Source organism: Schistocerca gregaria, chromosome 6 (genome assembly GCF_023897955.1).
Source record: "Schistocerca gregaria isolate iqSchGreg1 chromosome 6, iqSchGreg1.2, whole genome shotgun sequence".
NCBI classification, from domain to species: Eukaryota; Metazoa; Arthropoda; class Insecta; order Orthoptera; family Acrididae; genus Schistocerca; species Schistocerca gregaria.
In genome coordinates this window covers 477,337,204-477,363,989 of record NC_064925.1, presented here as the reverse complement: position 1 = coordinate 477,363,989, position 26,786 = coordinate 477,337,204, and the positions used below count along the sequence as shown (strand labels likewise).

At 40.8% G+C, this 26,786-nt stretch overlaps 1 protein-coding gene across 10 annotated transcripts in view; it reads left to right on the top strand.

Moving 5' to 3' along the window:
* Window positions 1-26,786, top strand: part of LOC126279054 (RING finger protein 44-like) — a 102,873-nt gene that overhangs the window by 24,636 nt on the left and 51,451 nt on the right. For 5 of the 10 annotated variants that reach the window (XM_049979471.1, XM_049979475.1, XM_049979473.1 and 2 more), the window contains 2 exons: window positions 17,916-18,084; window positions 18,480-18,533. In XM_049979471.1, the coding sequence (XP_049835428.1) occupies window positions 17,916-18,084; window positions 18,480-18,533 (223 nt within the window). The remainder of the gene's footprint in view (window positions 1-17,915; window positions 18,085-18,479; window positions 18,534-26,786) is intronic. The other 5 variants (XM_049979477.1, XM_049979479.1, XM_049979478.1 and 2 more) reach the window with 1 other exon arrangement.

The window sequence follows — 26,786 nt, the reverse complement described above, 5'->3', positions numbered from 1 at the left end:
TTTATTTCATTAATCCTTTTTCATTGAACGTGCATTCTGAAACCAGATGTACCCATCTATTAACAACCCTGATGGTACATACCAGCCAACTCTCCTGATTGAGGCGGTAGACTCCAGATTTTCAGCTTTTTCTCCCACTTCCCAATTATTCCATTATTGCTCCTAGTTTTTTACTTCTGATCAAAGGGTGTATACGGCCCGGGAGATCCGGGAAGAACCCGGGAATTTTTTAGAATTTCGGGATTTTCAATTGTTTTAGTTTTTCGTTAAATTTTTTTAGGTTTGACGTGTAAGAACTGATATGTTGACAAAGAACTTTAGCCCAATACTGCTGAATAATACTGCAGCAATGAAACATAACACAGAGAATAACACCAAAATAAAACTTTAGTTGCGTAGAAAATGGGTCATTTACACAGTGCACACACAAGTTTACCTACACCGAAAAGTGTCAAAGGCTTTAGGTTGAATATTATGCAGTACGTTCATAACAAATAATGTGCATTTGATGTGTGTGACATCACGTTTCTAACAGATCACTGGAAAATATTATGAATAGTGTCTTGAGAAGTGTTACTTTCAAAGTAAATTTCCACACAGGATGAATTATTTTACGTGTGAGAATGTGCAGTGAATTTCTTAAATCACAGGGTGCTATAACTCTCATTAAAAATGTAACACTTGAGGATTAGCCATTTGGAAAAATTTCTGGCCCAGAAGATAAGTCATTATGCCACTATTTAAAAATTTACTGGCACATTTGTGTTTGATATGGCATAGTGTAACACACGCTACAAAAATACTGACCTCCAAGTTAGTTTTTATATTTAATGTTGTTCTTTCATAGATAAATTATGCAATCAATGGCAAAAAGTATAATTGACCTAAAAAAAAAGGTGCATATATGTTGTTGAGCAATGTCACAAGTCTCTTCATGCCAGAACACTTAGACTTTTCTATAGTATATAAAAGACGACGTGTTCTGGCATGTGGAGCAAAAGCAGTACGCTTCTTTTCTACTTTTTTGCCGGTGAATTGTCTCTGTCTCCAAACAGCTCTAATGTTCACTACTGCTTCTTTCTAACTAAACCTATAAATAGACAACAGAAGGCAGCACCAGTCAGGCGACAGGTAGCAGGACATCCGTACATTGCACTCGTACGAAATTAGTCCAGTTTTAGAGTGAAAACCTGTATCAAATGCACCTACTATATTCCCTGCTCTAAAATTTGCTTTCAGCAAGGACGTAAATACAAAATCTTGCAGTTTAATCATTGTTAAAAGACCTTCAGTTACTTTCGTTTGCTTTAGAATAATAAGAGATTTTTTCTGTAAAATATTTTGTGCATTTTTATAGTCTTTTCTTTTCGGATTTTTGTGTTGCTAAATTTTTACCTCTTGTTTTTATTTTAATATTTAATTTCTTAAATTTGGTTTATTTTTCAATTTTTTGAATCGCAAAAGGTATTGTTTGAAATGTATATTTAAACATTTTTGGGAGTTAGCAGTTTAAAATAAAGAATGCTATCATATTCACTTGTTTTAAAAACATTTTATTAAAGAAACATTTTAATTATTATTAGACAATACAACAAATAATTTAGAAGTAAGTACCATGTTTAACAACAAATACTGTAATTTAGGAATTGACTTTGGAGAATCTAACTTGGAGCTGTGTGCGAGAGCATTGATTCGTTCTGTAATAGATTCTCGCTCTATCAGAGCATTTTGAATGGTCCCCTCAAGTTTTGCCTTCTTCTCCTTAAGCTGTCTTATTTCTGTGTCAACAATCTTCCTTTTAGTCATGATCTTTTTTCCTGAATAACTCGTCATTTCTATTTTTGAGGTCTTCAGCATATCGATCTCGTGGGTTTCTTACAGAGTGTATAAGGGACTTTGTTATAAGCACTCATTGCGCTCCGCCGTGTGTCTTGACTGCGTCATACACCAGTCTTGTGCTCACTACAGATTGTTCCCTGATATTCTCGAAGAGGCACTCTTTGTTCACAAAGAATCCTTGATGTTGTGAACGTGAAGCCCACATGTTCCAATTTCCAATAAAACGGTGTCTACCCCTTCGATTTCTTTCAAACATTTTTTAAGTTACCTTAAGAACGTGAGGTTGACATTAGGGCTGTCCATCGATACTTGTAAAAGTTTTTTCATTGCTTTCATGTTTTTCTTGAAGGACTCGAGTAGCTTAGCTGCCGTTGAACTGCCTAGAAAAGCGAATGCAAAGTAACGGATGCACGCAAGATTTTTTTTCTCTCTCTCTCTCTCTCTCTCTCTCTCTCTCTCTCTCTCTCTCTCTCTCTCTCTCTCTCTCTCTCTCTCTCTCTCCCCCCCCCCCCCCCCCCCAATCATGCACTAAAATGTCCATCTGGATTGTTTTGCACACCTCATTCAAGGATTCGTCAAAACAATAATTCGTGATGCGTTTATGTTGTCCGCTTTAATTTCAGACTCAAAGAAAGGAACTAGTCAGTAACCAATTTTGTCCTTTTGTAGATGCGTGCTCTTGGCCACTTCACTGTCGGGGAATATTGCGGGGAAAAGTAGCACACCGTTCACAGAACTACGCAGTGACTTGTGTGAAACGATGCACTCCAGACACCTAAATATTTCCGCTTTTGTTACTTCGTCCTTTATTGTAATCCGATCAATTCCTCTCAGTTTATCCCCGGGTTTTGACATTGCAGTGACGTACTTCTGCGGAGGTGCCAACAGCACTGTTGTTGACCCAGCTGAATCCACAGATGTGGTAGTGGGAGCAGAATCTGTCTGGTGGGCTGAAGTGGTCGCTGCCGCTCGGGTGTAGATGTACAAACTTGCTGTGCTTCTCATGGCAGCTGTCTTCGCGACGTGCTTCTTGGATTTTGTCATGTGAATTGTAAGAGCCAATCTTCCCATAGTACGGATGTTAATGAGGGTCCCTGGACATAAACCACATTTAGCACTATAAAGGTGTGGGTACTTTCACCAACCAGTCCTTGAATGCTGGATCTGAAAGCCAGCTATCCTGAAAGCCAATCGACATGGCGTAGTCGCAGTAATTGTTGGGTAACCTTTATTGAAGAAAGAGGAGCGATGGATGTAAATAAAGCTGCGCCTCGTTTTTACACATAGTGAAATAAGACACAGTGAGTGTTACCCACCTTGTCAGTTAATAAAACTATGCCCCACACGTGCGCAGAACTGAATTCAACAGGTGTTCCCGAGCACACTGACTACTGACAGACTGTGTGATTTGAAAAGTGAGCCATGCACGTTTGACAACACTGTCTCTGCCAAGCAACAACCAGCATAAATTACGAAATTATAAGTAGCGCTGTGTTTGTTGACCCTTTAAGAAACTATGAATGGCAAGACTTATCAACCAGTCTTACTTCAGTAATCTGTTAAGTTTCTAGCTAATTTTACATGTACAGTACAGCACCTCAGTTATAAAAACGAAAGATATTAAGGCCACAGCGCTCAAAGTTCTGAACGCTTCCCCACCCTTTCTTTCTAGCTTATTCCTTACCATGAGGCTTCTCTCTCTCTCTCTCTCTCTCTCTCTCTCTCTCTCTCTCTCTCTCTCTCTCTCTCTCCGTTCATGTTGATTTACTTGTAGAGGAATGATTTACCCGCTTAAGTTAAAAATATGGTTTTTGAAATCCAGTATATCGATAATGTTGCTTTTTATGTATCTGTCCGTGCCTAGAAACATAATAAACAGCTCTTCAGCTGTTATTGTTGTCTTTACATTATGTTTCTTGCTGTTCTTTGACATACTTGCAAGCCCCCTCTCCGTATTTTTCTACTAATAAAGCCCGCAGTAAAGGAAACACTCTGGATGATAATTCAGTTTGTACATGCCTTGCGAAACCTATTTAAGGATTTCCATGCCAGAGTTGCTCTGTATATTTGGACCACAGAATCAGAACGGTTGCCCTTGAAGTTTTGTGTGATCCGATGGCTGGAGAACGTAGATGTTGCGGAATGCGCTCTTAGTAACTGCTTCCATATCTTTGAATGTTTGTTGTAAAGACAGAGGAAAAAGAAACCGTATGTGCTAGCTACATGGTAGTCTGTGATTATCTGAAGAACAAGCTACTCGTTTCGATAACTCGTTTTTCAAGACTCTTTCTCCAGACTTTCCTTCTTTAATTATTGACCAACTTAAATAATGTTATTGTTTACCATTTCCCTGCCAGCCAGTATTTTCCTATAATACTGTCTCGACTTTTTTTACGTTACGTATGCCAAGCTATATTTTTTAGCATTGGATGTATAAACGGCAATTGTTGTATTTGTATTTAATCATGGTAACAGCGACTGTGTTATGGCGTTTCACGGTATTGGGATTTTGAGCCGGCGTGTAACGATGTTAGCTACTGAAAGCGATGGCTCGTCTTTCGTGTGATTGATTGCTGCCTTGGTCGCCACACCTCACCATCTCAGCTCGCAGCAATCTCTCTTCCCAGTTCATCCAGTCACTGGATCGCTTTGCGTTGACGAGCTGACACCATGGTGACTGCTCCTAATCCATCCTGTCCTTCATTGCCACTCCAGTCCCAGTCAGGCAGAACACAGAATGCTTTCAAAGATCCCTAGACCTTGCTGTGCGTGCTCACAGCCTTACGTCATTGGGTGTTTAAATGTTGTACAGTATATTCGGAGTTTAGAAAAAAGCAATGTAAAAGTTGTTGCATCACTCTTTGAGAAAACAGGACACAGACTACGGCTAAGTAAGAACTTTACTTTGTAAAGGTTCTCCTAAATCGCTGCAGCCATGATCACGAAATAAAAACTACATAAATTGTGTTACTGGAGAATGGCTTATGGAAAGGATATGGGCTTTATACTTCCAAGCTCTTTAGGAAACTAAATCCAGCAAAAAAAACGCGTTTTGGAAAGATGTTTGATTCAATCCGGCATTTGAAGTGTGTGTTTGCGTAATACGGAAGGAGAAGTAAGAAATACATCAAATACCGCAGTTTAGTTTCCGAAGCATTCTTAGGTTCCTGCCTAACCATGCCGTCCAAGAAAAAACAGCAAACCATTGTTAATGGCCAATATTATATGTGAAATTCCAGCTTTTCGTGAAGTTATACTGTACTTACAAACCATTAACCATTAAACTTTCGTCATCGTATGGTCGCGCTACTTAACAATGATGCTGCTAGTGGTTGATTACATAACATGTCTTATACTCTGAACGAGGCCCATGAGAAAGACTGGCATGTCGTGTACATTACAAAGAACAGCCATGAGCCCACTCGTTCGCTTAACTCAGTGGGTAAAATGCATTTCTAAATCTGTCAACTTGCATGCACACTAATGAAAATTTCATCTTGTACTGGAATCCGTTATTATGAAGAATTACTGATTACTATTCGTACAACAAAATTTAAAATCAATTCTTGATAGAAATGGTATAAGCACTTGGTTATAGCATTTAGTCTCTTTTTCGTAACAGTTCCTCATTCATTGAAGATGTGGTGCCTTACGCAACTGAAAATCATTTTGGCATGATTTTAATTGCCAAATTTGGTCCTATTAGTAGGCCTACAGACTTCCTATGATTGTATGACTAACAAAGGTAAGACTCCATATTAGTGGATACCAATAGACGATGCAATTCTCCTTCGTACATACACATCTGCGTATCAGTTAACCGGTGTAGAAACACACTTTGCTAAGTTGAGAGAGCTTGGCCTACCTTCATAAAGTACACGCCGCAGCCTGTCTTTCTCGTAGGCCTTGTGCTCTGAATAACTGTGGTCATTCGCTGGCGAGATCACGTGACATGAGCTATGAGTGTCTGGCAAAAGCGCATCGCTCAACGCAATCTCTATTTTAGAGCTCAGGAAGCTACCGTGCTGTAATTTGTGGAATTTGTATTTATATACACTTCGCTGTACGAAAATAAACTGTGCATATTGTCTCGCATCAAACTTCTTTCCAGACACATTGTTTTTCTAGATTTTCTTTCCTAAAGTGCCGGGATGTCCTATGCCGGTATAACACCTTTACGATTCAAACTACTGATAGGTTTTACGGCTCCGAGGGAAAGTATACTGTTGCTTAACATTGATGTGTTTTCACCTGCTTTATACGTTATTTCATCCGGGAGAAGTGGGTTTTTAACCGGGAAATCGTTTTTGTGTGTGTGTGTGTGTGTGTGTGTGTGTGTGTGTGTGTGTGTGTGTGTGTGTGTGTGTGTGTGTGTCCACGTGTACACCCTGGATCATAAACCCTAAGACAGTTGTTCTGAAAAACCCATCAGTTTTGTTTTTGGCTAATTGTAGAAAGTCCTTTGCTTATTAGTCTTTTTTAATCGATGTGCTTATCAGAGTTTGTTTCTGTGGTGATCAGTCCTTGCAACAGATAACTTGTGCTAATACTGAGAGACTTGTTAATGAGGACAGGTAGCAACTCACCGTAAAGATGATCACCCAGCTGCAGACAGGCATGTAGAAAAGACGTTCACACTCTCACAGCTAAATATCCGGCCATAGCCTCTGTCAGAAGACGAGAGCACACACAAACATCACACAATCAGTCACACACAATTCGTGCACATATGCCCACCATCTCCGGCCACTGCATCTACAGTCTCTGAGAATCACGTCCAAACAAACCATCACTCATGCCTCCTCGCCTCTTGTCAGCAGTTGCTTGGCTAGTGGCAAGATAGTCATGTGCAACGTGTACTCTGTGCTCTTTCCTGCACATTTTGTAGAATGTATACTTGCTCAGTTTTGTGCTCTGTTTGGACTTGCATTTGTGTGTTGTCACTGTGCCATTGCTGCCAAGTTAGTGGTTTTGGTATCTGTCTAGTGACTAGTGAGAATTATAGTAGGTTTTAAAAATATTGTGGTGGTTTTACAGTAAAATCACTTTATCCATTCATCTTGCAGAAAATAACACTATTTAATTTATTAACATCTATTAGTTCTTGAATTTTTATCACCTAAACATTTGTAATATACGGTAGTCTGTCATCATTCCTGTATTGTTATGCATTCTGGTATTAATAAATCTGCAGCTGCTTGCAGTGTACATATATATCATGCTAGTGTTAATGTGGTATTTTTTACATTACTAGACATTGTTTTAGCACTAAACATGGGTAAAGTAAAGACACAGTAAGCCCAGAAATGTTGTGCTGAATTGCTGTGCGGTAGTAAATTTGTAAACTGGTAAGAAAGAATTTTTGGTGACGACACAAGAGCATCTAGCAAGTTTTGTTGTATGTTGTTTGTACCTTATGCTGACATATAAGCCATAGTGACAGGAAAAAAAAGACAGCTGCAGCACACTAAAGAAAAATATCAGTCAAAACCATAACGGAATCTTTAAAAGTGAATCAAGCTGAGGGTTCCCTTGCATTTTTTGCCATTGTGCTATCATATCATGTGGTCACTTACATGGGTTGTATGTGAATATAACTGGAGGTCCTTTAAAATTTATGCGGTAATAATCTTGTTACAATGTTTATTCTTTGTGATAATGTTTTCTCTGCTATACGATCCTTGCACCCAGTAGTTTCCATGCACCATATTTGTTTACAAAATATGACAGTATGCATGTGATGTGTTAAGACAATGAAAGGAACCTGTGACCCCACTGGAGATACTCTTTTACTTATATTATGTATACTGTTAAATATAAGTTTAATTTTTTGTTTCTGCACTACACAGTGCTACAAGTTTCTCCAAAAAATTCTCTCTCTCTCTCTCTCTCTCTCTCTCTCTCTCTCTCTCTCTCTCTCTCTCTCTCTTAAATGTAAATCCCCCTGATGATAGAGAGGTTTAAACCTTTGAAATGTGTCATTTAGATAAACTGTGACTGGTAACAGTAAACTTGTTGTTTCATTTAATGTCAATAATACTCACAGTAAAGCCTGATGTAAAATGTTCACATTTAAAGCATTTTAACGTTGGCCGACCTCAAACATTTTTGTTCTGGTTTCTTGGAGCAATATTGCAACAATTTCTGAGCCTTATTACACCGAGAAAAGATCTGTTGTTTGCATTTTATAATCTTTATCTAAATTGTTAGCCTGCAGTTCACACTTGAGGGCCTGACAAGGGGTTCATCATACCATTTTCAGATCATTTACTGTTCCACCTCGAATAGCACACAGAAAAAATGAACACCGAAACCTTTCCATTCACACTCTTGATTTATTTTATCATGATACTGTCTCCCTGTATAGGTGGGGGTTAACAAAATATTCCTGCATTCAGAGGAGAAAATAGATGATTGAGATTTCAATAGCTCTCATCGCAACAAAAACCCCTTTTTTGCCACCCCAACTCGTGTATCATTTCCGTGACACTCTCTTCCCCCCCCCCCCCCCCCCCCCCCCTATATTGTGATTATAAAAAATGAGCTGCACTTCTTTGTACTTTCTCAATGTTCTCAATCAATTTTAGATGGCAGTGTCCCATACCTTGCAGCAGTACTCCAGCAGAAGTTGGATAAGTGTGTGTAGGCAGTCTGTTTAATGGATTTGCTGAATCTTCTAAGTGTTCTGCTAACAAATTGCAGGCTTCGTTTCTCCTTCTCCCACATTACCTATGTGGCCTATCCAATTAAAGTTGTTCCTGTTTTTATTTTCTGGGTATTCAGTTGAATTGGCAGCCTAAGAATTTGTGCGGTTTATCTTCTAACTGAAATTTGACAGACTCATTTTAGTACTCGTGTGGATGACCACACATTTTTTTTTTATTTTTGGTCAACTACCACTTTTTGCAACTTACAGATATCTTTTCTTTGCTGATGTGACATTTGTATATCACATGGTGGAAAAAGTGATGTTCCAAATCACCGAGAAAATGTTAAGAGAGAGAGAGAGCGCTGTGCATGAACAAAATATGTCCCAATCATAGGAGAAATGGTCAAAAAATATCCCTACTTCCCTTCTTAGTACCACAGTTGAACTAGATAAAGGGCATGGGATTGCCACTTTGGTTAGTTCCAGTGTTTTTATTTGTATTTTTGTAGCCATTATGTAGCTTATTGACATCACAGGAAAAGACATCAGCTGTTTTTGGGCTATAGTGATAATGAGCTGCGATTTTTGATCATTCGTACCTCCTGATTTTTTGTAAATTGCATCTCCCGCTTTTTGGATTTCAAAGATTGGCTGATATGTAGTATCACAAGGGTCATATCTGTGTCTTATTTTGATATTCAGTTGTTTTGAGGGCACTGATACTTCTAGTTACTGATCCCTGTTGTCTGGTGATATTACTGGCCATAATGAAGATGCTTCCTTGATAAGCTTGTATGACTGGTGAATAGGGGAGCTCGCAGTTGATGGTAGGTTTGTTGACCTCGCAGCTATTGCAGTCCGACGTTGTCTCCACCACATCCACTGACGCTGAGTCAGCTAAAATTTGTATTGTGACCTCCAGCACTGCCATTAATGCTGCACCGCTAACAGTCATATTTCAAAGTATCTGATTCAGAATGATGTAACAAGGGCAGAAATAATATGGATTTTCCAGGCTGTCAAAAATCGTGTGTCCTTTTGTACCACAGGGAAGCAGACTGCTTTGTTTCCGGTCATCTTCTCTGATTATAATGTAGCTAGTAATTTGCAGCTTGGGTGGACCAAGACATCATACAATATTGTTCATGGGTTAGCTTTGCTCTTTAGGAAAAATATTCTCAAAGATTGACAAGGGCTTGTTCCTTTTGCAATGTTATTTGATGAGAACCTTAACAACGTGACTGAGTTGCAGCAAGTTGATACTGCTCTCAGATGTTAGCACAAAGTTAACAAACAAGTTGAAATTCAATATTTTTGGCTATACCATTACTGCTGATATGTTGGATCATTTTAAGATAAAAACTTCTGATCTGAATCTTAACAAATCCATAGAGTATTAGTGGATGAACCTCTTGTCAACTGGGCATTCTTGAAGGATTTATCGATTGATCTGAAGAGTATTCATGGGAACATGTCAACTTTATTGATATGGGATCTCGTGGTCTTCATACAGTTCATCAGTGTTTCAAGAATGCAGCCTAATTGGGGCGCTGTACCTTTCCTAGATCAGTTTATAATGTGTTGAAGAATGTACCTGCAAGTAGAGCTGATTATAAAAAGGCTTAATAAACCCAAAAATCCATCCTTCCCTAAAAAGTTTTGCTTTGTGCACTGGCTGGAAAATGAGGATGTGACAGACTCGGTGTAAAAATATCCCCTTTCTAAAGACTTATGCATACAAAGTAAAGGAGCACAAGGTAAAAATAGATACTTACAGCTGCCAAATGATGTTGAAGCACATCAAAGATCCTCTGCTGCTGGCTAAAATGGCTAAAATATCTTTCTTTTAGCTTTGTGTTGGGGCTGATCACGTTCTTTTAGAGGTAATTCCAATGCTTGGCCCCCCATGACACCTTTCCTGTGCAATGCTTTGTCATCTCTGCTGGCTGATGCGATGTTGTTAAGACTTACGCATTATCTATTGCGAAATCAGTGTGTGACATGAAACTTGATAATAAAGGTGATCTTATTCCTGCAATAGACATGGACTTATGTTGTGCTGTACGGTCTGAGTTCAGGAAAGTAAGTGCCTGCCAAAAAGATTTTAACTTTTAGGACTGAGTGCAGTGACTTCTGATCAAAATATGCTCAAACCTCCTCCTAAAGTCACAATTTGAAGTGCACAATTGTAGGTACATAAGAATTTGTGATCCAGTGTGATATATAGCAGCCCAAGAACTACCAAGGCTAGAATCTTAAATGCCTTGAGGAGATTCTTTTCACAGAATTGGATAAATGCTAATGACTGTGATAAAGTAGAGAAACTCCTTGGTAACGAGGTATTTTTTGATATCTGTGCAAACTACAGGAGGACTGTGACTAGAATCGATCACTTTTGGAGATAATTGTATAGCTTTCTTTTCTTTTCTTCAGAAGATTTTCATTCTGAGCCATGGTCAAGCCTTTGTAGAGCAAGGTTTTTCTGTTAGTAAAGAGACTATGATAGTCAACCAAGAAACCAAGTCATCGTTAGCCATATGTCAAATATATGATGGCATGAAATAAACTGACAGTGTCGCCAAGATTCGCAATGATCAAGATTGGCATGGTGAGCCTTTAAAGAAGATGAAGCAGCAGAGAGAGCTCGACAGACAAGGTCCATCATCAAGCAAGTTAAAGAACTGGAGGCTAAAAGGGTCAAGGTACAGAGTGGAACTGATGAAGAGATCACTTCTTTTACAAAGGAGTATTGACTTGTTACCATTGATTGATTTGAATTGAATTGCATAACACCAAAACAATAAATTATTGACAAAATTATTCAACTTCACAGATAAAAAAACCACTAAGCGGTGGCAGAACACACACATAAGACAGTTGTAGTTGGCAAGCTTTTGGAGCTAGTGGCTTCTTCAGGCAGAAGGGTTAAGGGGGAAGGAAGAGGGATGAAGGAAAACGACTGGAGAGGTCTTCTTTCGTTCTGATCCTGTATGTTAAGTCTCCCCTGGCTCGCAGTTGTGGGTGACTTTCCTAGACCTCTGACAGCTTGCAAATTACAACTGGTTTTTTTTGTGTTGTGGGGCCACTTGGAGAGTAGATTTTGTATCTATGCAGTTTGAATTGTATCAATGTTATGAAAAGGAAAGTTGCGACTCACGATACCGCAGAGATGCTGAGTTGCAGATAGACACAACAAAAAGACTCAAAAGTTTTCGGCCATCCATACACAAACACTCATGTAAATGCATCATGCACAAACAGCTGCTGTCTCAGGCAATTGAAACCACACTGTGAGAAGCAGCACTGGTGGATGATGGGAGTGGTGGCACGGAGGGGGAGGGGTAGTATGGTGGGGATGGTGGACAGAAAAGTGCTGAAATTAGACGGATGGCAGCGGGGAGGGGGAAGTAGCGGAAAAAGAGAGAAATAAATAAAAAGACTGGGTGTTGATGGTGGGATGACGGCTGTGTAGTGCTGGAATGGGAACAGGGAAGGAGCTGGATAGGCGAGGACAGTGACAAACGAAGGTTGAGACCAGGGCAAAGTTCCCACCTGTGCAATTTAGAAAAGCTGGAGTTGGAGGGAAGGAGCCATATAGCACAGGCTGTGAAGCAGTCATTGAAATGAAGGATATAATGTTTGGGAGCATGTTTAGCAACAGGGTGGTCCACTTGTTTCTTGGCTGTTGTTTGTCGGTGGCCATTCATGCGGACAGCCAGATTGTTGGTTGTCATGACTACATAAAATGCAGCATAGTGGTTGCATCTTAGCTTGTAGTCCACATGGCTGGTTTCACAGGTAGCCCTGCCTTTGATGGGATAGCTGATGTTAGTGACCGGACTGTTGTAGATGGTGATGAGAGGATGTATGGGACAAGTCTTGCATCTAGGTCATGGGACAAGTCTTGCATCTAGGTCTATTACAGGGGTATGAGGCATGCGGTGAGAGGTTGGGAGCATGGGTTGTATACGGGTGGACAAGTATATTGTATAGGTTCGGTGGCCGGCAGAATACTATTGTGGGAGGATGCGAAGTATAGTGGGCAGGACATTTCTCATTTCGGGGCACAATGAGAGGCAATCGAAACCCTGGTGAAGACTTTAATTAACTTGCTCCAGGCCTGGGTGGTACTGAGTTAAAAGTAGGATGCTCCTCTGTGGCTATATGCTGATACTTGGGGAGGTGGTGGGAGACTGGATGGATAAGGCACGGGAGATTTGTTTTTGTTCAAGGTTGGGAGGATAATTATGGTCAGTGAAGGCTTCAGTGAGACCGCCGGCATATTTAGAGGAGGATTGCTTGTCACTGCAGGTGCGACGAATACAGGTGGCTAGGCTGTACAGAAGGAACTTCTTGGTATGGAACAGGTGGCAGCTGTCGAAGTGCAGGTTGTTAGTAGGTTTGATATGAACGGAGGTACTGACGTAGCCATCTTGGAGGTGGAGGTCAACATATAGGAAGGTGGCTTGTCGAGTTGAGTAGGACCAGGTGAAGCAAGTGGGGGAGAACCTGTTGGGGTTCTGGAGGAATGTGGCTATGGTGTCCTCACCTTCAATCCAGATAGCAAAGATGTCAGCAATGGATCTGAACCAGGTGAGGAGTTTAGGATGGCTTCCTCTTCATGGCCCATGAATAGGTCGGCATAGGATAGTGCCTTGCACGTGCCCATAGCTGTACCCCAGATTTGTTTGTAGGTTATGCCTTCGAAGAAGAAATAATTGTTGGTGATCATATAGTTGGTCATGGTGAGTAGAAAGGAGGTTGTTGGTTGGGACACAGTCGGGTGTTGGGAAACAGTGTTCATTAGCGGTAAGGCCATGGGCATTAGGAATGTTAGTGTAAAGGGAGGTGGCATCAATAGTGATGAGCAGAGTACTGTGTGGTAGAGGAACAGGAACTGTGGGAGCCTGTGGAAGAAATGGTATCTTTTATGTAGGAGGGTAGGATCCGGCTAATAGGTGTTGGTCTATGAGAGCAAAGATTCTCTCAGTGGGGGCACAGTAACCAGCCACAATGGGGCGTCTTGGGTGGTTAGGCTTATGGACTTTAGGAGGCATGTAGAAGGTAGGCGTGCTGGGAGTGGTAGGGGTGAGTAGACAGATGGAATCCGACGAGACATTTTGGGATGGGCCTAAAGACTTGAGCAGTTACTGGCGATCTTGCTGGATTTTTGGAATGGGGTCACTGTGGCAAGGTGTGTAGGCTGGAGTGTCTGACAGCTGACTGAGTCCTTCCACCAGGTAATTCTTGCAGTTCCCAGTGCTTGACGAATTCCAAATGGACAACCTCCTGCCTAGTCTTCATGACCAACTATATCTTCACTGACAATTATTTCTCCTGGAAAGGCATTACCTACAAACAAGTCTGGGGTACGACAATGGGCACCCGCATGGCACCATCCTGTGCCAATCTATTCATGGGCCATTGAGAGGAATCCATCCTAAACCCCTCGCCTGATTCAGATTCATTGATGGCATCCTTGCTATCTGGATCGAAGGTGAGGACACCTTTTCCACACTCTTGCAGGACCTGCCACCAACGCCAGCTTTTCGGAATTGCGCAGGTGATAACTTTCCCAGCAATACATCCTATGTTCCCGTAACTCTCCTGGCCTCAACCTTCGTTAGTCACTGTCCTCACCCATCCAGCCCCTTCCCTGTTCCCATTCCGACACTACACAGTTGTCATTCCACCATCACGACCAGTCTTTTTATTTCTCTCCTTTTTCGCTAATTTCCCCCTCCCCACCTGTCCCCCGCCTTCTATCTAATCTGCAGCACTTCACTGTCCGCCACCGCCACCATACTACCATAGTATCCCTCCCCCTCCCTCCTCCAGCCTCCTCCTCACTCATGGCGTGTATCTGTGTCTGCCTGTGTCGCCTATTGTTGACGAAGGCCTTAATGGCTGAAAGCTTTAATTGTGAGAGTCTTTATATTGTGCCTATCTGTGACTCAGACTAACTGCTATATGGTGAGTAGGAACTTTCCATTTCATAGTATTGTTACATTCCATCCTGGATTTTCCATAGTTCAATTTGAAATCTATGTTTGACAGAATTCAGAGTATTGCTATTTGGCAGTCACTAAATGTACTTCAGTACTGTTCTTATTTCTTAAACTTTAATGTTAATATTTTCTATATTTCTTTTATGTTTGTCTGGTCTGATGCATTATCTTGCCAGGAAAGTTCATAAATCTTGTATGGTAGGATGAAAGTGTTACCAAAGCATGAAATCTAGTGAAAAAGGTGACTGAAAAGACCTCTGTGTACATTTTTATTTTTCGTTCGCCAGGCTTGTCATACGCTCTGGTTTGTGTCCATTTTTTTCCGAACCCCCTTGTAGTATTCAGTGCCAGAATCTTGACCGTAACAGACGGTCCATTACAGTCTATGCTAATTCAGGGAAATATTGCCAGGCAGTTTATGTTTCATACATAGACTGCACATAAAGAAAAGAAAATTAATAAAGAAATTAGTGCGATGTAAACTGATGCTAAAAAGTATTTCAAGCCATGTATCTTAAAATATTTGTTACTCCATTTCCATCAGTTGTGAAGGATCCTCACAACCATTATCGGGATAAACCTCTTTCATTACCCACATCGTTACTGAAGTCTGTCAATAGCTACCTTACTTTTCCAAATTCAGTTGCGTGTTCTATGCAGCAGTGAATCCTCTGTCGAAAGAAATAAAGAAGAGTTTTTGGTGTCGTCTTTGCTGCAATATTTGTCTTCAGCCCATCTACATCCATACTCCACAAGCCACCTGACGGTGAAAAATTACTTATATGGTTTGAGACAAAATTTAAAAACGAGATAGTAGTAACTCAATATTGTTAATGCACCGGTGAATTGCCATTTCCAGTGATGTGCTAAAAGGACGTCTACTGTAGTTATGATTTTTAATTGTTGTTAAAAATTCTTATTTTCTTTCTTAATAACTTTTCAGATACATTGTATATGATGTTGGACAAGTAGCATTCAGTGTTGGCTGAAAGTTAATTCAAGTAGAAATTTTAATTTCCGATGCCTTTATCTAATGAAATATGTGATAACTCTTGTATACAAAGGGTCAAGAAATGTGCTGTTGTTATTTTTATGCGTTTCTTGTTAGATTACTTTAGCACTTGTGTGTAATTATTCAGTTTGCTACCACCCCAGATGGCAATTATTGGGACTGCTGGTAATTATTGGGACTGGGGCTGTGTAAATACACTCTCTATCATTTAAAACTGAATATGATGCCTGAATCCCTTGTGCATTTTACACATGCAGTGCGTTTTTTCACAGCTTAAAATTTGTGTGAATTTTACTTATAAGGACTAATAGTGTCACCTAATGTGCTGAAAATTACTCAAGTTTCACATATTGTAACACCTAATGAAAAGGCAAAACTTATGTTGGGGATTTCATTTAATCGTAAGATTGTCTATGCTTCAGATATAAAACCAGTTTTGGCAAACTTCAAATTTGTTATTGATTTTAATCTCTTGTATAGTTTTCTGTTGATAACAAGTTCTTGCACTGGGATTCAAACAGTTTGTATGATGATTTCATACCATCACATATGTTAAAATGTTTGATTCCACAGAAAATATGTTTTATCTTTGAAAGCATTATCACATGGTCTTAATATGAATACCTTAAAGTCAAAGTATTCAACATGGTGTATGAGATTTTGGAGTGATTAATTGTAATTAAATACTGGGTTCTGCCATAAGTTTCTTTTAAATTATGATTTCTTAATATGTCACTGTCACAGCTATTATATGGAAAAACAATTTTAGCCGAGTAAAATTTTCTGTACATACTTTAATTCTGTGCTTTGATAAATTTGTGTTTTTAAGCATACATCTTAGGCATACAGATGTGTGTCAATATTTGCTTTGAGATTGAAGAAGACTGACATTTTTGTAGCCCTTTATGTGAGTGTTTTACAATGTAATGTTCACCATCTGTGTATTTAAAAGTGGAATAAAAAACTAGAAAATGAAGCTAACAGTAACAGAAGAAAAATTCTTGAATAAAATGTTCTGTCTCAAATTTTCTGATTTAGGGTCAGCAATTATGGGGTTGCTGTGACTGCAAAGTTAATAAAAACAGAAATTCATCTAAAAATGACTTTAATTGACTCAACTTAGCTGTTTACTTACCCTTCAGATTATAAATCCTGTAAAGGGCACAACTTGCTGTTCATTCAAAACTAGAGGATTAATAACACATTCTTAAACACAGAAGTCCTTACACTTTTTTATTTTTATTATTTGTTTCCAAATTAAGTCTTTACTTATCCTTGATCTCAAAATTTGTCAGTGAAAAATGCTAAAACTTATCTGGAAACCAGGGAAATTCACTTCGGGGAAACTTCTGGCAATCTAGGGCATTCTTGTTTTCATGTGTGCACGTGGTAAATGCGAAATGCAAACAACAGTGATATTACTAAGTGCATCCAAAGTGGACCAACATGCTGTTATTGCTTTCTTGCCTGCTGAAGGACAAACACCATTTAACATCCATCAGATAATGAAGAAGGTGTATGGGGCAGCATGTTGGTCAAACACTACTGTTGTGGAATGGTGCGCCAAGTGCCATGCGGGTCGTGATTCGACACAATATGCTAGTTACTGTGAAAGGCAAGTCTCAACTGGGAGACTAAAGATGGACACTTGGTCACCCACCATATAGTACCTGTTGGCTCCCCAAGAGCATATCATGTGTACGGTCCTTTAAAAAAGTCTTTGAAGGGTCAAAATTCCTGTCGGATCAGTTTGTCCAACAGACAGCTTATGGACTTCATGTAGCAGAACACGGTGCTTTACCAAATATGTACCTTCAACCTGGTGTGGCAGTGGGATGATTGGCTCAATAATTGTGGCGATTTTGCCTGATTGGCATTGTGATTACGGCCTGTATAGCATTCAAATGGTAATGTTTGATGCATAGGGATGGCACATTAGTGCAAGATTCAATTGATTTAACGCCCTTGTTGACCTCCAAAAGAGAGCATAACAATTATGCATTCAAAAATGAATTGTATGGCCACTTCTAAAACTACACAGGCAGATGGCATATTTTTAAAAAAAATCACTAAAAGTGTGAACCTGGTATCACCAATGCCAGAAAGTCTTCTTTTTATCACAGCAGTGACGTTGTCGTAAAAGTATCCAGATTCCTATAACAGGCACCCAGGTGTATAATGATCCGTTTGCTAAGTTTTGAAACTTCTGTTTAGTCAGAGTATTTTTTTCCAGTTTCACTGTTGTAATATTAAATTCAATTTTTTAAATTTATATATTTCTGGCTGCCTACTGGGATGTAGTTACTGTGTAGTGTATGGTTTATGTATGTGATATTTCTGCAAAATTATAAACTCTCCTGGACTGAAATGCTTCACCTGCTTCAGTAATTTTCTTTTCCATTCTTAGGGATTGTCCAGCCATGCAGATAGCTGGTGGTAATGTGCCTCCAAAAGAATCCGGTTATCTCAGCTACCCGAAACCGGGAAGTCCACCTGTAAATGGCCACGGAATCTACACACCAGAGATTGTGCCTGGTGATGTTTCTCCACCATTACGAATAAATATATGTGCACAGGTAAGCCACAAGTATAATCTCTGAAGAGAGAAACCACTGTTGAAAATCTCATGTGACTGCAGAATTGTGTGAAAGTATGTAATCATTATTACCATTTCTGTGTTTTACGTGAAGTCGAAGTTGCTATATATTTGCCATATTTTAAACAAAAGGTTAGAGAGAAGGCTTCTAGTAGCATACTAATTTTTCATAAGGAGAAACACATTTTAGTCTGTCTTGATAAATACTCAATGAGATTGCCACAGTTGTGGTGTTCAAAGCATTTGAATTGCATTAGCGTACATCTATTGAAATTGTGAATCCAATATATATATATGTATATTGTTTGAACATTGCATATACTGTTAAACTAGACAGACGAGATGTCACAGAGCAGTGCTTTTTACCTGTTCTAGCGATGCTGTTGGTCTCCACCCGTAGAGCCGCTGAGTCATTCTCAGAGGGAAATGGTATGAGGTTTTACCTTCACTAACAACACAAACATATGCTCTCGAAAATAAATAAGTTAAAGAGGTTAGGCCAGTCAAGTTTATGTGAGCGGTTTCTCGGTGTAGCAGCAATTTAAAGCCTGACCAAAAAAAGTGAAGCACCCAGAAGACATGGTCAGATGACAGTGTCACTTCATAAGTGTAAACATCTGTGGTAGTTATGTAAATGAATAGTTGCAATTTTCTGTGACAGGTAGAACAACCACTGGAGTGCATTAGTGTTGTTTGTGCTTAGTGTTGCTACCAGCCCTCGTAGGGTATATCTATAAGGGGCATGAACAGTATCAGATGTTGAGTGACCACTGTGAAGGACCCACAAGATCATGTGGGTGTCTGATAAGAGTTTGAAAGGGGCATTGTGGGTCTCCTTTTGGCTGGCTTGTCAAATCTTGTAATATTCAGATTTGTGCGGCATTTGGATGTGACAGCAAATGGCTACTCTTCAAATAGCAGTTAGATGCTTGGCATAGTGGTCATCGTACCACCTTAACAGTAATTCTCTATTATTCCAGTCTCAAACAGCGTGCAGAAAAAACAAACATCTATATCTATCCATGCGAGCTCTGATTTCCATTATTTTATTGTGACTATCATTTCTCCCTATGTAGGTCTGTATCTACAAAATATACGATAATAGGAAACGTGGTGCCTTTCTTCGAACTCTCTCTATGTACTCTGTTAATCATATCTGTTATGGATCAGATACCGCATAGCGGTACTGCAAAAAAGGATGGACAAATGTGGTGTAGGCAGTCCCTTTAGTAGTCTGCGGCATTTTCTACATGTTCTGCCAGTAAAACGCAGTCTTTAGTTCCCAACATTTTCTATGTTTCTTTCTAATTTAAGTTGTTCGTAATTGTAATTGTAAATGGGCTTTAAATTTGACTGCTTTATCGTGTAACAGAAATTTAACGGATTCCTTTTAACACTCATGTGGATGACTTCACACTTTTCATTATTTAGGATCAATTGCCAATTTTCACACCGTACAGACAGTAGCTCGATGTTGACTGCATGGGAATTTTGAGGGCAGGCATACTTGTCGAAGTCCTGGTCAACCGGGTTTACGCGTCGCAAGGGAGGATTGCCGTATTTCTCACCGAGCGTGACCCTTCACATTTACACCTCTCATCCAACTAACAGACTAGATGCGACATTCTGTGTTATCCCGCACCATCGGTCGGAGACTATCGGCTACCGTACGAGGTAAGTACTACCCATGTATAGGATTCCGTTAATGCCACAACACAGATGGCTGCATTTGGAATGGTGCTGTGACTAGGAGGCACATACTGGCAAATGGAGTCGCATTGCTTTCAGCGACACATTTCAGTGCTGCACTGCCCTGGGTGACTGATGCCAGAGAGTATGGCAGAGCAACCTTATTCTGTAGGACGCTGCCCGTCCACACATAGAACATGTCTCTATAAACTGTCTTCGTGATGTTGATGTACTCCCACCGCTAACAGTCACAAGATCTGTCCCCGATAGAGCACATGTAGGACTAGCTCGGGCACCAACTCCGGCCCAGTACGTGTGTTGAGGATAGCGATAGCGAGGACTAGTTACTACAGTTGAAGGTCAGCTTGCCTCGGAAGAGGATAAAACGGCTTTGACACCCTTTCGTATTGAATTGCTGTGTGCATCCAGGACAGACACCCTACTGACAAGTGGGCTTATACTGCCAAGTTGTTTGTAAATTTGACTTGATTTTACAATCACTGAAACATCGTGTACCCTCTCAACCAGTGGAGTTTAGTTTCATTTTCTCCTCCACTTGTGGGTGCTTCACTTTTTTTGGTAGGCAGTGTGTCTGTTTGGAACGTCGGTGACAGAAGTGCAAGTTCCTTGAAGTAGCAGTGTTACTCCAGTGCATAGTCGTATTTAATGCTGATATATCCAGTGTTCACAAGGCTTTTTACAGTGTTTCTGCTTTAGCAATAGAGCACTGGACCACTTTTTGGTAAGTGGTGGTACATCGGCATTTGTCAGATCATGCAAAGTGCATAGCCGAGCACTTCCTGCTGGAGGAGCGCAAACTGAAATGTGGATCCACCTCATAGGTGAGCTGCTACAATCGCCCCAAGGGAAGGCGTATGAATTTGATGGCCCATTGACAGTGAATTCATTAGAGGTGGAGCACAGGCTTAGTTTGGTGAAGGAAGTTGACTGTGCCCTTTAGAAGAACTATCCTGAAATTTCTCTAAAAAGATTTATGGGTATCGTGTAAACTTTGTATGCACGGATGGGGGATTCAGACTGTTCTTCCGAATGCAAGTCTGTGTCTTGCCATTACGCCACCTCACTTGTAAAGTTATTGTGGGGGTGAACAGTTTCATTATAAGAACATTTACTGGCCCTCAATATAGTTAGGATGCTAATAAACCTCAGAAATGCTTGGTTTCCGTAAAGTAAAAGTTCACTTCAAGCTTAATAAGTCATGATTCAATGGAGCTAAAAGGGGAATTTGCACTTTATTTGTACAGTTAAATTGAATGAGTCATCAGTTTAATCCACGCACAATTATTTTTTATGATAATGTTTATAAGGATGGAAATCGAATAAAACATTAATCTTCCACACTTAGTTATGAACTTAGGAGCTGTTGGCTTCTTCCCTCTGGTAATCTGTATCAATATAAAAACCATCAAAAATAAAGTCCATAAGTAGTGTTCACTTACTTAAATTTTCCCTCACTGCATGAGCATCCCCCCCCCCCCCTCCCCCCCAGGTGGCTTGCCACTCTTTGGCGGGTTCGTGATTGGCTACCACAGACTTTGCAGCATTTGTTCCCTTCCATGTTCCTGCCCTTCTTTCCCCTCCCTTGTGGAACATGTCTAGGATGTTATTGGAAATGTTCTGCATTGTTGTGTCGTTGACATAACAGTCCCGCCTTTGTTTTTCACTCTATTGTCCTTTCTTCGGTTCCCTTCTCCTCTTGTTCCTCTGCTTCGGCGTTTGGGGTTCCCCTTTTTCTTTTCTTCCTCCCTGTGCCCTCCTGAAGGCCGGCCCACACATATAACGTATAACAGGTGACTGGATAACGGGTAACTCCCAGCCCTGGGTCGACAGATAAGGTTTGCACGTACCCCCTGGTTCAGGGGTGATTGCCTGAGCTGCAACCTTCCCTAATTGCTGATTGGTCCCTCTATCAGATGGTCGGGAGGTGTGCCCTAAGGTGTGAACAATCACCTAAGACGGGTGGGCCCATTGTGAAGGGAGCCCCCAGTTGGAAGGAATGCGCCGTCTGAGACACTGGCAATCATGAGCGATTTTCTCGCAACAAGTCGGTCATCTTCCCAATCAACATCTATGAAGCATAAACGTAATGAGGCTAATTATTTGAAGACCCTTCCTGCTGCTCCGTGGTTCCTCATGGTCTTGCGTACTGAAGATGGTCAGTCCTTCGCCTCTGTAAATCTGTTTATTATTCAGAAAGGTGTTGATGCAATTGCTGACCCTGTGAAATCCTGCTCTCGTCTACAGAACGGCACTTTGCTTTCGGATTTTCAAACACAACAACTGCTTACTGCATCGCTTCTCCATGGCTACGCTGTTCGTGTAGAGGCCCATAGACCTTTGAATTCTTCCGGTGGTGTAATTTACACCAGGATGCTCGACGGTCTAACCGAGGCTGAAATCCAGTCTTACCTCTCTGATCAGGCCATCATTGCCGTTCATCGTGCAATGAAAAAGGTAGATCCTCCTTAGTGCCCACACACACTCTTTTCCTCATATTTGATAGTGTGGTGCTGCCATCGAAGATCAAAGCAGGCAATAAATTATCACAGTCCGGCTGTATATTCCAAACTCTATGCACTTCTACCAGTATCATCATTTCAACCACACTAGAATGTTTTGTTGACACCCAGCCAAATGTGTAACCTGTGGTAGGGATGCACACAAGGGCGATTTTCCATCTCCTTATCCCCGATGAATCAACTGCAATAGCAGCCATGCCTCCTCCTCTCGGGATTGTCCCATGCATCTTGACGAGTCGGTTAAAGAAAAAAGTGCCTTACTCAGTAGCTCACAAGTTACTGGCTAGTAGCAAACCCTGTGTTCTCCCTTCTGGCTCATATAGTTCTGTTTTTGTTACTCCTCGCTCCTTGAAGGACATCGCCACGCGGATGTGTGACCTTAAATTCAGCTCTGAGTTTGTGAAATCTCCCAGTGTCAAGCTAGCATTGCCATCCTCCCATCTCAATGTGCGGAGCCACCAGCTACACAACCAGTAGGCAGGAAAGGACAGAAGGAGTACTCTCGTGAAGACTTTCTCCGTCCCTCCAGCCAAACAACACCCTAGACTTTTCGGTTAAAGAAAAGCTTGAATTCCACCAAAGGCAAAACAGTCTTCTCCTTCTCAAAGTCAAAGATACTGTTTAACAGTGTCAACACATGGTACCTCAGCCCAGCCGGCCTCTGTCTTGCCAGCGCCCACCACCAACCGATTTTCAGCGTTGGACTCCACAGACCGACTGCACAAGCAAACCGTTGCTTCTGTGGACCCCATGGAGCACGATCCTCCTGCTTCTGTGCCCTGTAGTAGCGACTCTCCACTGGCTGTCCCTTGGTGACTGCTGAGTTGACACCCCTACATCTCTTCCTCATCATGAGTGTCCTCAAATGAAACATTCACAGCCTTCAGTCCCACAAAGAGGATTTATGGCTGCATTTAACATCACATCATCCCCTTGTACTCTGCCTTCAGGAAACAAAATTTCACCCTCACGACCACTTTGAGATTTCACATTACTTATTGATTCGTTCTGCCCTTCCCCCTCAGTTCGGCATCCATATAATGGGGGTGTCATGCTGCTCATACTGATGACATTCATAGTCAACCCATCTCCCTGACTACCTGTCTTCAAGCTGTTGCAGTTCTTTTTCTTCCCCAGCCGCCTTTTTCCCTCTGTACCATATATGTCCCCCCATGAAACATAGACCTTGCCGTTGGTGGGGAAGCTTGCGTGCCTCAGCGATACAGATAGCCGTACCGTAGGTACAACCACAACGGACGGGTATCTGTTGAGAGTCAGACAAACGTGTGGTTCCTGAAGAGGGGCAGTAGCCTTTTCAGTAGTTGCAAGGGCAACAGTCTGAATGATGGACTGATCTGTCCTTGTAACAATAACCAAAACGGCCTTGCTGTGTTGGTACTGCGAACGGCTGAAAGCAAGGGGAAACTACGGCCGTAATTTTTCCCGAGGGCATGCAGCTTTACTGTATGATTAAATGATGATGGCGTCCTCTTGGGTAAAATATTCCAGAGGTAAAATAGTCCCCCATTCGGATCTCCGGGCGGGGACTACTCAAGAGGATGTCGTTATCAGGAGAAAGAAAATTGGCGTTCTACCGATTGGAGCGTGGAATGTAAGATCCCTTAATCGGACAGGTAGGTTAGAAAACTTAAAAAGGGAAATGGATAGGTTAAAGTTAGATATAGTGGGAATTAGTGAATTTCGGTGGCAGGATGAACCTGACTTTTGGTCAGGCGAATACAGGATTATAAGTACAAAATCAAATAGGGGTAATGTGGGAGTAGGTTTAATAATGAATAGGAAAATAGGAATGCAGGTAAGCTGCTACAAACAGCATAGTGAACGCATTATTGTGACCAAGATAGATACGAAGCCCACACCTACTATGGTAGTACAAGTTTATATGCCAACTAGCTCTGCAGATGACAAAGAAATAGAAGAAATGTATGATCAAATCAAAGAAATTATTCAGATAGTGAAGGGAGACGAAAATTTAATAGTAATGGGTGACTGGAATTCGGGTGTAGGAAAAGGGAGAGAAGGAAATGTAGTAGGTGAATATGGATTGGGGCCAAGAAATGAAAGAGGAAGCCGCCTGGTAGAATTTTCCACAGAGCATAACTTAATCATAGCTAACACTTGGCTTAAGAATCGTGAAAGAAGGTTGTATACATGGAAGAACCCTGGAGATACTAAAAGGCATCAGATAGATTATATAATGGTAAGACAGAGATTTAGGTACCAGGTTTTAAATGGTAAGACATTTCCAGGGGCAGATGTGGACTCTGACCTCAATCTATTGGTTATGACCTGTAGATTAAAACTGAAGAAACTGCAAAAAGGTGGAAATTTAAGGAGATGGGACCTGGATAAACTGAAAGAACCAGACATTGTACAGAGTTTCAGTGAGAGCATAAGGGAACAATTGACAAGAGTGGGGGAAAGAAATACAGTAGAAGAAGAATGGGTAGCTTTGAAGGATGAAGTGAAGGCAGCAGAGGATCAAGTAGGTAAAAAGACGAGGGCTAGTAGAAATCCTTGGGTAACAGAAGAATTATTGAATTTAATTGATGAAAGGAGAAAATATAAAAATGCAGTAAATGAAGCAGGCAAAAAGGAATACAAACATCTCAAAAATGAGATCGGTGAAAAGTGCAAAATGGCTAAGCAGGCATGGCTAGAGGACAAATGTAAGGATGTAGAGGCTTCTCACTAGGGGGTAAGATAGATGCTGCCTACAGGAAAATTCAAGAGAACCACTTGTATGAACATCAAGAGCTCAGATGGAAACCCAGTTCTAAGCAAAGAAGGAGAAGCAGAAAGGTGGAAGGAGTATATAGAGGGGTCTATACAAGGGCGATGTACTTGAGGACAATATTATGGAAATGGAAGAGGAAGTAGATGATGATGAAATGGGAGATACGATACTGCGTGAAGAGTTTGACAGAGCACTGAAAGACCTGAGTCGAAACAAGGCCCCCGGAGTAGACAACATTCCATTGGAACTACTGACAGCCTTGGGAGAGCCAGTCCTGACAAAACTCTACCATCTGGTGAGCAAGATGTATGAAACAGGCGAAATACCCTCAGACTTCAAGAAGAATATAATAATTCCAATCCCAAAGAAAGCAGGTGTTGACAGATGTGAAGATTACCGAACTATCAGTTTAATAAGCCACAGCTGCAAAATACTAACACGAATTCTTTGCAGACGAATGGAAAAACTAGTAGAAGCCGACCTCGGGGAAGATCAGTTTGGATTCCGTAGAAATACTCCGAACACGTGAGGCAATACTGACCTTAAGACTTATCTTAGAAGAAAGATTAAGGAAAGGCAAACTACGTTTCTAGCATTTGTAGACTCAGAAAAAGCTTTTGACAATGTTGACTGGAATACTCTCTTTCAAATTCTAAAGGTGGCAGGGGTAGGCAGGGGTAAAATACAGGGAGCGAAAGGCTATTTACAATTTGTACAGAAACCAGATGGCAGTTTTAAGTCGAGGGACATGAAAGGGAAGCAGTGGTTGGGAAGGGAGTAAGACAGGATTGTAGCCTCTCACTGATGTTATTCAGTCTGTACATTGAGCAAGCAATAAAGGAAACAAAAGAAAATTTTGGAATGGGTATTAAAATCCATGGAGAAGAAATAAAAACTTTGAGATTCGCCACTGACTTTGTCATTCTGTCAGAGACAGCAAAGGACTTGGAAGAGGAGTTGAACGGAATGGATAGTATCTTGAAAGGAGGGTATAAGATGATCATCAACAAAAGCAAAACAAGGACAATGGAATGTAGTCGAATTAAGTCTGGTGATTCTGAGGGAATTAGATTAGGAAATGAGACACTTAAAGTAGTAAGTGATTTTTGCTATTTGGGGAGCAAAATAACTGATGATGGTCGAAGTAGAGAGGATATAAAATGTAGACTGGCAATGGCAAGGAAATTGTTTCTGAAGAAGAGAAATTTGTTAACATAGAGTATAGATTTAAGTGTCAGGAAGATATTTCTGAAAGTATTTGTATGGAGTGTAGCCATGTGTGGAAGTGAAACGTGGACGATAAATAGTTTAGACAAGAAGGGAATAGAAGCTTTCAAAAATGTGGTGCTACAGAAGAATGCTGAAGATCAGATGGGTAGATCACATAACTAATGAGGAAGTATTGAATAGGATTGGGGAGAAGAGAAGTTTGTGGCACAACTTGACCAGAAGAAGGGATCGGTTGGTAGGACATGTTCTGAGGCATCAAGGGATCACCAATTTAGTATTGGAGGGCAACGTGGATGGTAAAAATCGTAGAGGGAGTCCAAGAGATGAATACACTAAGCAGATTCAGAAGGATGTAGGTTGCAGTAGGTACTGGGAGATAAAGAAGCTTGCACAGGATAGAGTAGCATGGAGAGCTGCATCAGACCAGTCTCAGGACTGAAGACAACAACTACTACTACTACTACT